We start from the raw sequence: 12,701 nt of genomic DNA, 5'->3' as shown, positions 1-12,701 counted from the left end.
TCTTACTTAGCACAGAGGTCGGCCGTCCTGACCGGCCGCAGGCTCACACACAAAGCCACTTCCACAGCCCGGCAGCTGCAGAGTCCATTTTCAACTCCTGTGAAAAATAGGAGTTCCTCTTTTCACCTTTTCACCAAAATGGAAGCTTTAGTGTTAAATCTTTAATATTTAAAGTGCTTTAAACCATAAAAACATCATGCGGTCACTAATTATGACACAAGCAATGAACAGAATTATCACTCAAATACACATTAAAATGTTGATCAGTGATCCAGTTACTACTAATCAAAGGCAGCCTGGTAACACTTTATTTGAAGGGGACATGAAGTAGTCTTCATAAATGTTTGACTGTTGTCCTGAAGTGTAAATACTGAAACTTTTAATGCAGAACTGCATTAAAAGTTGCATTAAAGGGCCATTAACAGTTTCAACTTTGAATTAAAAGTGTCGACTCAGCATTATTTGGTAAATAATGACTCTTTTAATGCAAATTATAATGCAGTTTTGAATTTAAAGTGTCATTATTTACCCAATGACGCTTGATGACAGCAGTCATTAAGTCTCCTTCATGTCATGTCAATCTTATACACTCGTCTTCAAATAAAGTGTCACCTGCATCTCTAACCATGTGGGTTTTATGCCTGGATGTAAAGGAACTCGGTGTTTCAGCTGTTTTGCAGTTTTCTCATCCATCAGAGCTGCTCGTTCCTTTGTGCCTGATGTTCAAATTAAACCCAGCAGCTAAACATCCAGTGTCAGGTTATTCTGACACGAGGCCAAATTCGTCTCCTGAGATTACAAACGGGACCGGTTTAATGAGTCTCCGCTCCGAACTGCAGCTCGCCTCTCGTTTAGCTGCTGCTGAGGCGTACACTTCCTCCAGCCTGGAATGGCCCTGTGATGGTTCCCAGTCTCCACAGAGGCCTTATCCCAGTCACACACAGCACGACCGCTGTTCTCCTGTTCTCCTGCATCGAAGTTGTGCAATGAGAGCGTGTTTTAAATGTGTTTTTGCTTTCCATATAAGGACTTCCTCCCTAAACTCTGCCGAGGTTTTCCTTCAGTCCTCACTCTGCCATCAGTTATCTTCTTGACAAATGACAGCCAGACAGATGATCCCTCTGTTCATCGGCACCTAATTCTGTCGTCTGGTCCAACTTTAATCTAGTAAATGATCTTTTCTTTCATCAGCTGCAGCCTTTCAACACTTTGAATCATAATGAGTTCTCTCTGTGAAAGCAGCGTTTTGAATTTAAATGGATGGGTCTGCTCCGCCTTTGTTTCGAGTTGCGAGTAATAAAATCAATCCCGATGCGTCGCGATTGATTTTTTTCAGTTCCAGTATCAAAATTGCCCACAAAGCCTTTGATAATATCACGCAGATGGCAGTGATTTAATGTTGTTTTGTGCAGCTGAGCGTAGGAGACGATGGATTTACTTCACAGGGCTGTTGGCTTCGAGTCCAAATTAAACTATGCATTCGGTTCCTCCGGTCCGAATCTTACCGTTTGTTTCCCCTGCAACATCTTATAATGGTTCTGTTTTTCCAGAGCTTTCTGTCTTAAGCCGTTTAACAAATTCATAACCTGGAAATGCTCCTGTCATGATTGTGTGGTTGATGGTGGATTCAAATGCAGGAGAGAGAGGAGCTTTAATGGGGGATAAAAAGTGGCAATCAAAAACCATATGGAGCACAGGGAGCCAGAGAAGAACAAAAAAACATCAGAAAACAAACAAAAACACAAGGATTTCACATGAATTCCTCTGATCGTCTGGACACTTCTGGTTTTCTTTCCACCGGTATCTTCAGCTTTCCTGTGGAGTGACCATTATTATTTTTAAAAACAATCCTTTGGTAAGCTAACTGTACGTGTCAAACTGTGAGCTCAAACGACCGTTGATTCACTAGATTGACTAAATCACACTTTAAGAGCTTCACATTAACAATTTCTCACGCTTTGCTTCTTTGTGACGGTTTTCTGTAACATCCTGTTTTTAAATGCTTCCCTCTGTGTAATGAGCAAATGCAACAAACGGTATTAGGCGTTGGAGCAGATTCCCTCGGCTCTAATTGTCCTTGGAAAGTCGTGCTCATCTCACAGTGTAACAGAAACAATTGTCCACTAATAAGCAGGCATAATAAGCCGCATTACACTGACGATTAGTTCTTCCTCTCACCTCAGTCAAGGACGACAAAGATGCTCTGCAAAGTTTCTAAAGACGGATGCAATAAAAACAACCCTCTAAAACTTGCTGTTAACATTGCTTTTCTGCAAGAAATTAAATAAAAAATGCACCAAATGTTTTCTGAAATTTTTCTCCATGTCATCTGGTGACTATTGCAGCCAAAACTGTTCATGTTTTAGGGAGAACTATTCATATCAATTATTGAGTGAATGAAATGCATAAGGTTAAATGGAATGTTGCAAATTGATTTTCTCGTTTGTACCTGATGTGGTTTAATTGTGTAATTTCAGCTCATGTAAAATATGGGTGTATGGAGCTAAATTGGGGCCAAAAGTTTTGTTCAAAAGAAAACATTGAAGCTAAAAAACAAGATTTCAAGCTGAAAAATTATTTTGAAGCTGAAAGAAATGTTTTGAAACTAAACAAAGGATGTGACACTGAAAAAGATATTCAATACTACTTTCAAATTTGAGGAAGTTTTTCTGTCTCAAAGTTTTTTTCCCTTTTTTTGAATAAATTTTAAGGTCCTGGTTTTGTTTTTTGTTTTTTCGTTTCAAAATTTCTTTCCATTTCAAAATAATTTTTCAGTTTGATTTTTTTTTTTTCAGTTTCAGTTTTTTTGTTGTACAAACCTTCTGGCCCCAATTTAGCTCCGTACAGGTGTGTTTCAATTTATTCAGTTTTAAAATTTTTAAGCCAAATATGTTAGAAAAACCCACAGGCTGTTGTTTGTTTTCACATGACTGTAGTTTAAGCAACTTTCTTTAAAGTTGAGTCTTTGTTCTAAACATTTAAACATCTGCTGTCCATTTTGTCTCTAATCTTATCTAGAATTTCCTCCTGGATAAACAGGTGATTATTACAGATTTATGGCTCCATCTTCATGTCCAGAAATATAAAATCTGGACAAATAAACAAGTTCATGGTGTTAAATAAGACCGTAATGTTCCAGCTGCAGTGAGGCATGTAGTTATTGTCATAACTGATTTAATTTCTCTGTTTCATCAGGAGCTGGAGCAGCAGTTTGAGAAGGAGCGCCTCTCTCTGGAGGAGCAGAAGACGCTCCTCAGTCAGCAGCTGGACGAGATGAGGGAGGAGCTGACGTCCAAACTCAGAGCCGCCAACGAGGAGGTGAGGCTTCTCCCAGCGTCTGGATGTCTAACATCTGCAATCCTCTCTGCAGCCAATAGAAATACTGACGTCACATCCGTCACTTTCTGGAGTAAAAACGGCGACAGATGGAACATAACTGAGATAATTAATATAAAATAGTTTGTTTGGTCAACCAATGTCCTTAAAAAGAAACTCAAGAATTTAATAAAAGGTCGTATTTTTCTTGTACTTAGAAAATATAAATTATTTTGGTAATTCTCTCTGACCTGAAACAAGAAACATTTAATCTGATTTAATGTCAAATGGTAAAAAAAAAGTATCCAAGTCCTTGAAAATGTTTGAATTTAATTTAGCTGTTTTCAAGGTTTGGGAAGTGCTAGATATTAAAACTGCACAGTTTTGTGATGAATTGTTATCTAAGTTTGTAAAATGTTATTTCCTGTTGAAACCAGATATTTACATTTACCTAATAAAAAGATACTTTTGTCAGTTTGAATTTAAATCAGACCAAATGTTTATTATTTTAGGTCAGTTGGAATTACCAAATTGTTTTAGATGTAAAAGTTGCATTTTAGTTACTGAAGAATGTAGAAAACTGACAAGACATTATTAATAATGTCATAAAATGGTGAATTTAAACTGTTTTCTTTAGTTTATTTGTTTTTTTTATTTCCAAAGTGTGGTGCTGGAAAAGTTTGAAAACTCACCTTGAAAAGTGCTTGAACGTATTGTGGGAAAAGTGCACAAACCCTGCATCTTTATTTATATTTAAATGTTCCAGCTGTAGATGCCTGAACATTTAGAAGTCATATTCTGCTTTTATTCCTCTAAAATCTATAAAATCGCTTTATTCTGAAGTCCTGCATCCAAACTGAGCCTCAAGGTTTTAGCTGTAAAACTGTCTGAAACTGAATTTTATATAAGAATCATTGTCATCCTTTTAAATCCTGAGCTCAAAGTGCCTCATTGTGTTTTTTAACCTGGCTCTGAACAAAGCTATTTAAATTCACCTTGAAACTCTGTAAGAGTTTCCAGGCTGCAGCTCTGACTGACTGGAGGTGAATTTGAAAAGTCAGAGAACAAGTTTAGTCAAAATATGAACCGTGTGGATGTTAAAACTCTGCATTTCCATCTGGCGGTTGGTAAAAAGATTTTAAAAACATTTTATTCAGTTTTAAAAGTATCCTTTTTGATCCTTTTCTAGAATTATTGGAAGTTTTTAGGCAATTACTCCCTCTGATTTTGAATCCTGTGCAGCTGGAAGGATTTCTGCTCTTTTTTTACTTTTGGGGAGGAGTTGTGATGCGTAACCACGGCAACGCCGTGTTGATTTTACAATACAGAGCAGCTAGTAGCATCCAGAAGGCTCAAATAATGAGCTGCTACCATCTGAACCAGTAGTTTTCTCTGCAAAAGCACAAAATATTACCAGTATTGTTGTTCTAGTTTCTCTTGCAAATATCTTAGGACACTTGAAATAAGACAAATTTCATTTGCACTTTACTTTTCAGCAAGGTAATAATACTTGGTGATATTTTGTGCTGATGATCGGTGATCGTATCCCCTACTCCAACATCTCTCTGCCCGGCTTTCCAACCAAATAGACATTTAATAGTAGTGGTGAAAGCAAAGGAGATGGACTAACAGTATATGTTACTGTGGAATATCATCTTTGCTTCCCAGAAATCATAACGGAAACAGTCTTCAGTCAGGGACTCCATGAGATTTGATGCAAGACTGACTGCTACTGGAGATCCTTCAGCATCACCAGCCACAAAAATTCTTCAAAGATACTTTGATGACATTTGATTTCCCCTTGAAATGAGTACAATTCCAAGGGGAAATCTAGAAAAATAACTTTTGTTTTTGCTAGATTTGTAGCTTAGGGGAAGCATTTGGTGCTTAACTTTGCATGTCAGCAACATTTAAAAAGTTGTACATATTTTGATAAAACGCCAGTTGACTGAACAAAGAGCTGCAGAGGCTGAGGATGGGTCCGTTCTGTCCAACCCGCCTGCAGGTGTCCCGGCTGCAGCAAGAGGTGCGGAAAGGGGAGGAGGACTTCGGGGCAGCGGAGGGCCAGATCTCCACCCTGAAGGAGGCGCAGGACAAACTGCTGGAGGAGCTGGACGCCACGCGGGCCCGACTCAGAGAGACCAGCAACCTGCTGACCGCGCTGCAGGTAACTTCTACCACACAAAAGATCAATATTATCGATAAATACACAACTGATCACTAAGAGGTCCATCTGTCTGTTCCTCAGGGGGAGCTGGAAATCCAAAAACGCCAACATGAAGCCAAACTCATCACCACCAAAGAAGAAGAAAAGCATAAGATGGACAAGATGGCGCTGGAGCTGGAGCTGAAATGGACCGAGACGCTCCGGTAAGTCTGAGCGTTCGGGTCGGGAACCGAAAACCGAAAACTGACCGAGTTCCTTTTAAAAAGCTCAAATCATGCAGGAAGAAATAAATGAGACATTATAGCATCAACTGAGCATGCTCAGTCAGATCCACAGGTAAATATGTTACCAGACTGGAGCTGAAACGATTAATCAAATTAATCGCGATTAATTGATTATTGAAATAACTGTCAACTAATTTGGTAATCGATTAATCAATAACTGGAGCATACAGATTAAAAAAAAGGGATATTGCTGAAAGAACAACACAGAGCAGCAATTAAGACAAAACTGTACAAAAATTTTATATTTAAGATGAAAAACCACCTTTGTCCAAAACTCCTCAGATGGCAGTTTTAGCAAATAAATCTGCCTAAAAGCATCTTTTATTAGCCAATTATTAATCTGTTAATCCAGAAAATAATCACCAGATCAGCCTTTAAATGTATTGATAAGCGAAGCAGAAAAGACTGAGCTTTTCACATGTTGATGTTGGACGTATTTTCTTTAAAACGCTCACTAAAGGAAGGCTGTTACTGTCATGATCCGTGTTTCTATGTGTTTATTTTCTAGTTTCTGTGTGATTCTGTTCCCTGTTAGTCCTGTCTCTGCGTCTTTCCCCGTTGATTGTCTCCCAGGTGTGTCTCGTTCCCGTGATTGCCCCGTGTGTATTTAGTCTCCCCTGTTGTCTGTGTTCTTCGTCGGGTCCTTGTCTACTAATGTCAATTGTATGTCGATTGATGTCACCTGTCTCCGTGCTGCCAGTTTCCTCGTGTTGTTCCCCGCTGTTCCTTGTCGTTGGATTTATTCATTAAACATATCATTTTCATCACATCCTGCGTCTCTCCTCACCTACCTCCACACCGCCTCATGACAGAAGGACCCGACCACTAAAGGGTGAGAAACGCGAACAGGATGAACCCGACAGAGGTGGAACGAGCTTACCTCGAGGACTCCATTAGGGGCTATATGGAGGCCCTATCTAAGCCGTACTCCGCCCTGCGTCGGCTAGGTTTCGCCACGAGACTGGTACTCCAGTTGGAGTACTGGGCTCCGCGGCTACCGGTTCTGGGGTTGAAGGAGCTTCTCTTGGAGGCAGAGTGGGAACGCCAGACAGCTATGGCCATCATGGCTGGCGACCCTCTGCCTCCTAAACCGGATACTCCACGCTTCCGCCCCGCCAATCCTACCACCTCTGCATGTCCGTCTCCTGCCGTTGCCGCTGTCGCGGCCCCCGAGCCTCCCGAGTCCGCCGCTGTCGCGGCGCCCGAGCCTCCCCCGGAGTTTCCCGCTGCCGGCGCGCAGCCGCCGGAGTTTCCCGCTGCCGGCGCGCAGCCGCCGGAGTTTCCCGCTGCCGGCGCGCAGCCGCCGGAGTTTCCCGCTGCCGCCACGGTCTGCCCGTCTCCAGTCGCCACAGTCCCCGTGGTGATGGGGTTTCAGGGGGCTAGACTGACTCCTGGTCGTCAGGCGGCACGGCTGGTGGCATGGCCCGCTCCGTCAGAGCCTTCAGTCGGCTGTCCTGCCGGCCAGCCGTCCGAGCCTGCCGCTGGCTGGCGTCACCATCGCTTTGGGCCGCCGGAGGTCCCGGTCCCGGGGAACCGAGACGACCGGATGAATCCCTGGTGGGGGACTCGTATGGCGATCTGCCCACCAGGTGTCGGGCCACGGCGTCACCATCGCTCTGAGCCGCCGGAGGTCCCGGCCCCGGGGCATCGACGTCGCCGCCGCCCTCGACCACCGGATTTTCCCGCGTCCGCTGCCGGTGAGCAGCCGCCGGAGTCCGCTGCGGGTGTGCAGCTCCCCGAGCTTCCTGCGCCCGCTGCCGGTGTGCAGCTCCCCAAGCTTCCTAGTGTCCCCCTAGAGCTTCCTAGTGTCCCCCCAGAGCTTCCTAGTGTCCCCCCAGAGCTTCCTAGTGTCCCCCCAGAGCTTCCTAGTGTCCCCCCAGAGCTTCCTAGTGTCCCCCCAGAGCTTCCTAGTGTCCCCCCAGAGCTTCCTAGCGTCCCCCCAGAGCTTCCTACCGTCCCCCCAGAGCTTCCTAGCGTCCCCCCAGAGCTTCCTAGCGTCCCCCCAGAGCTTCCTAGCGTCCCCCCAGAGCTTCCTAGCGTCCCCCCAGAGCTTCCTAGCGTCCCCCCAGAGCCCCTAGCGTCCCCCCAGAGTCCCCTAGCGTCCCCCCAGAGTCCCCTAGCGTCCCCCCAGAGTCCCCTAGCGTCCCCCCAGAGTCCCCTAGCGTCCCCCCAGAGTCCCCTAGCGTCCCCCAGAGTCCCCTAGCGTCCCTCCAGAGTCCCCTAGCGTCCCTCCAGAGTCCCCTAGCGTCCCTCCAGAGTCCCCTAGCGTCCCTCCAGAGTCCCCTAGTGTCCTCCCGCCCGAGCTCCCAGCGCCCGCAGCAGCCGGCGCTCCGCCCGAGCTCCCAGCGCCCGCAGCAGCCGGCGCTCCGCCCGGGCTCCCAGCGCCCGCAACAGCCGGCGCTCCGCCAGAGCTCTCCGAGTCCGCTGCCAGTGCGCAGCTCCCCGGCGCTCCGCCCGAGACTCCGCCCGGCCGTCCTGCCGGTTCCCCGGCCTCTGCTCCGCCCGAGCCCACGGCCTCTGCTCCGCCCGAGCCCACGGCCTCTGCTCCGCCCGAACCCCAGTCTCCAGCGCCTGCAGCAGCCGGCGCTCCGACCGGCACACCGCGGCTCAAGCTCCGCCTCCAGCGTCGCCGCCCGCCGCGGCTCAAGCTCCGCCTCCAGCGTCGCCGCCCGCCGCGGCTCAAGCTCCGCCTCCAGCGTCGCCGCCCACCGCGGCTCAAGCTCCGCCTCCAGCGTCGCCGCCCACCGCGGCTCAAGCTCCGCCTCCAGCGTCGCCGCCCACCGCGGCTCAAGCTCCGCCTCCTGCGTCGCCGCCCACCGCGGCTCAAGCTCCGCCTCCTGCGTCGCCGCCCACCGCGGCTCAAGCTCCGCCTCCTGCGTCGCCGCCCACCGCGGCTCAAGCTCCGCCTCCTGCGTCGCCGCCCACCGCGGCTCAAGCTCCGCCTCCTGCGTCGCCGCCCACCGCGGCTCAAGCTCCGCCTCCTGCGTCGCCGCCCACCGCGGCTCAAGCTCCGCCTCCTGTATTTAGTCTCCCCTGTTGTCTGTGTTCTTCGTCGGGTCCTTGTCTACTAATGTCAATTGTATGTCGATTGATGTCACCTGTCTCCGTGCTGCCAGTTTCCTCGTGTTGTTCCCCGCTGTTCCTTGTCGTTGGATTTATTCATTAAACATATCATTTTCATCACATCCTGCGTCTCTCCTCACCTACCTCCACACCGCCTCATGACAGTTACTGCCTTTTCTGAAATAATTATTTTCTCATTTTAAAAATGTAATATTTTTTTACCTGCATATGTCAATGAATTTCTGATATTTCATAAAAAGGCAGAAGTGGTTCAGTGAAAAATCTGCAGAAACTGACAACTAATGGTTAGTTGCAGCTGTAGAATGAAGCTGCAAAAAGTCCCTTTGAATTGTGGGAACTTGTGTTTTTTCACGTGGTAAAAGCAGAAACTACGCAATGACTCAGCGTTTTCCACACTTTGAAGTTTCTTTGCTTGATGCTGAAGCCACTTCAGACGGTAATGAAAACCAAAATAAATGGATGAGAATAAACGTTCTGCCCCACAGGTGTCAGTATCTTTTATTTAAAGTGTCAGGAAACGTGCAGAGTTTAAAGTTTCCACAAATGTTTGCTGTTGGAGAGATTTATCTCACTAAATGTTAACTAAAGAGCCAATTTAGTGTTTAATTCAAATGTTTTCCGCTTGAAGCTCCGCTGCTGAGGGATCAACACAACTGAAAGGTGACAAAAGGGAATAAATCATGTGAAACTACATTAATGCAGCAGAAGCAGTCGGGATGTGACATTAATGGAGAAAAGCAGCAGGACTTGCATCTTTAGAGGCAAAGTTTACAAAATAAAATCAGCGTCTAAACTTAACTCGGATATCGATCCAACCGAAACGCTCCGGTGACGAACGTCTTTCTCTCTTCAGATTCTGTAGAGCGAAGAACCTCTGAGCATTTTCAGTCTGAGACAAATAAAAAAACAAGATCTTAGGGGGGTTTATTCAATTCACAAACAAATCAAAGAAAACTCCACTTTCGCTTTTTCATTTTTTGTTTTTTGGTCGTGAATTGAAAATGGAAAGACGAATGATTCACAGATTACCAAGCGCTCTGGATCCAGAGACGCATCCAGTGATGCTCGCATTTTATGGCAATAAAATGTCATTTAAAAAGCAAAAACAAAGTCGTTTTATCGCCGTGTGTGTAGACCTGATGCCTTTAATTTAACATAAAATTTTTATGTGCAGCAGCTGGATAAACTACCGTATTTTCCGCACTATAAGGCACTCCGGATTATAAGGCACATACTATAGACGCTACAGTTTGGGTTGCCAGTTTGTTCCGTACTCTATTATTACAATCCACGTTTGTAAAGAAATAGTCCCTGAGTGCTTTATACAGTAGGCTGCCCAAGTCATTGTTTCACTCACGGTGTTGGTGTTGCAATATTGTGCCCAACTGCTTTCTGGGTAACACAGACCAACTGACACGCTGCCGCTGCAGTCTCCGTCTCTCTATCCCCACCCCTGGCTTTAAATGTATTATCAAACTTTATTAACAAACCAGCGTTCTGACGACTATCCCAGTATGCACCGCACACTTCTTCTTCTACGGGGGAAAATGAAGTCGGCGGCTGCTTACCGTAGCTGCTAGATGTGTTGTGGCTCAATATGGGTCCATATATAAGGCGCACTGTCGGCTTTTGAGGAAATTGAAGGTTTTTAGGTGCCTTATAGTGCGGAAAATACGGTAATCACTATCGAGCGTTTACGTTTGAGCGAACAGTTAAATATTTGTTTAAATATTGTTGCTGGATTCTTGAAACAACGAGGAAGAAACTGTTGCTTTGATTGGTTGCATTGATCTTCAGCAGATTATGGTCACTTTATGCATTTCTCATCTTATAATTGCTAACAACATTGACCATTTATACACATGAAAATAATACTAATCAACAGTCAGCTTTTTTTATATGCCTTTTGTGAAATTATCAAATTGATGGGAAACTTTAAAGGTTTTTTTTCTCTGTCAGATGTGAGAATTAGACTCAGATGGTCTTTTCTTTGACCCTCCATGTCTCAGAAAGTTAATTCAAACAATTCGAAGGGATTTTTCCTTCAGGAATATCTGATATTTCCTTGGGTCTGAATTTCAGGCTGCAGGTTTTGTGTACAGTTGTTTGCAGATAAACATTGAGACTGTGAAGCTAAATGTCAGCTAATATTTAATCACCTTCTTTATCTTCTGCAGCTCAATAATCCCGTCTGCAGACATTTGAAAATCTTTGGCAATCTGTTTCTCCTCTTTGAAAGTTTAAAAAGTGTAAATATGTTTTAGATGTATAGAAATGGATACTAAATACGTAACATTTTGTTGAGAGAATGGACAGAGATGCGTTTCAAAGAACATCACTTTTCACTGAAAATGTTCACTTCTTTAAAAACGAAGAGTCTCCAAGGAATATTTGAAAAAGTATCCTTTGGTTATCAATTCTCCATGGTTTCTGTGGGTTTTCTTTGTACTTTGGTGACATTTTAATTAAATTTCACTTATTTTTTTATGTTATTGGTCCTGGTGCTTCGACTGGTCATGGGGGAAGAAACTCTGACTAGCGCCAACCAGTAACAGCGGTGCCATCTGCAAATTCCTGGAGTTTCCCTGACTGGTCAGTCATTAGTACAGAGAGAAGAAGAGTGGGGTGAGGAGTCAGCCCTGAGGGACGCCGGTTCTGATGGTCCGAGCTTTAACTCCCCGTGTGGCGAACAAATCGATCTTTCTCTTACTCTGTGCTTGAAATAAAAAGCATCACGGCCGTCTGATCTGCAGCTTCACACCTGCACGTTTCTCAGGAGATGGGTTCATTTTGTGAGATCCCGCATTCAGTCTGACACTTAATAGCTCTGAGTGACAAGAATAAAAAAAACGTGCTTGCCTGCTGGATACTCCATTTAACAGCTGCCATTTCAACTCCCACTCAGCCATTACATCGACAGCGTGCAGACACACACATTCATCTCGGAGGCGAGGCGCGGAGGAGGCAGCAGCAGCGGCGGCGCTGAGGAGAGATGGTCACCCACTAAAAGCCGTGTTGGGGTCTAGCGGCACAGGGCAATTTATTGCTGCCATTAGGGGGACATTCAGCTCTCTGGAGCACTTTTACCCTAGTAGCAAACATCTGGGTGAGTGTTAACGTGATCGTTACACATCCTTCTATGCAGGCCGAAGACAAAAACTGATCCAAGGAAACCAATGATGTCTTTGCTCAGCTCTCTAGCCAAAAGGAGACTAAAGATAAAGAAGGATGTTTGATCATTCCTCTTTCTGCAGTCGTTCTAGATCAGCCGAAGTCCATTCCTCGAGATCTGCTGTCCTGCGACTTTCACTGCATTTGCACATAGAAAGTCTGGTTCAGTTGGAAGAACCAGATGGGGCCCAAAAACAGTGACCCCTGGTCCACCAGCAAACATCAGCCTCGGTTCAGGTGAACTATGTTTGCAGTTCGATTGCATATGTGAATGCCTTCAAAAGCAGAAAGTGGACTACAGCACAGGGCATTCTGGGTAAATGCAACCAGAGCAAATGGTTTAGGCGCTAGCAGGAGAAATGGGTTGTTTTTTTTACCAAAGACAAAAGTGAAATTCTACAACCTTTAATATCTGTTGCTTCTCCATTTTTGTTTACATTTTGTGAAGAAGGAAGTTTTTGTGAGGTTTCCTTCAGTTGTTCTTGGTGCAGCGCCCCTACAGGCGAGGAGGGGAACAGGTTTTTCAGACGTTTGATTCAGTGCAGCGTGAAAAAGAACCGCAGAGGCTGAAAATATAACAAATATTAAATACAAGCTAATGGAAAAACCTGTTCCCCTCCTCGCCTGTGGGGGCGCTGCACCAAGAACCAGAGAATAGAACAACATGAAAACCTCTGAAG

The 12,701-nt window shown here is 45.2% G+C and overlaps 1 protein-coding gene across 3 annotated transcripts in view; it reads left to right on the top strand.

Moving 5' to 3' along the window:
- fam184ab (family with sequence similarity 184 member Ab) overlaps positions 1–12,701 on the top strand; it is a 135,415-nt gene that overhangs the window by 80,730 nt on the left and 41,984 nt on the right. For all 3 annotated transcript variants that reach the window (XM_008397242.3, XM_008397243.3, XM_008397244.3), the window contains exons 10-12: positions 3,196–3,318; positions 5,321–5,482; positions 5,564–5,685. In XM_008397242.3, the coding sequence (XP_008395464.2) occupies positions 3,196–3,318; positions 5,321–5,482; positions 5,564–5,685 (407 nt within the window). The remainder of the gene's footprint in view (positions 1–3,195; positions 3,319–5,320; positions 5,483–5,563; positions 5,686–12,701) is intronic.

The sequence above is a fragment of the Poecilia reticulata genome, chromosome 21 (assembly GCF_904066995.2).
Source record: "Poecilia reticulata chromosome 21, P_reticulata-male-v2, whole genome shotgun sequence".
NCBI lineage: Eukaryota > Metazoa > Chordata > Actinopteri > Cyprinodontiformes > Poeciliidae > Poecilia > Poecilia reticulata.
This window is presented reverse-complemented; position numbering and strand designations above follow the sequence as displayed.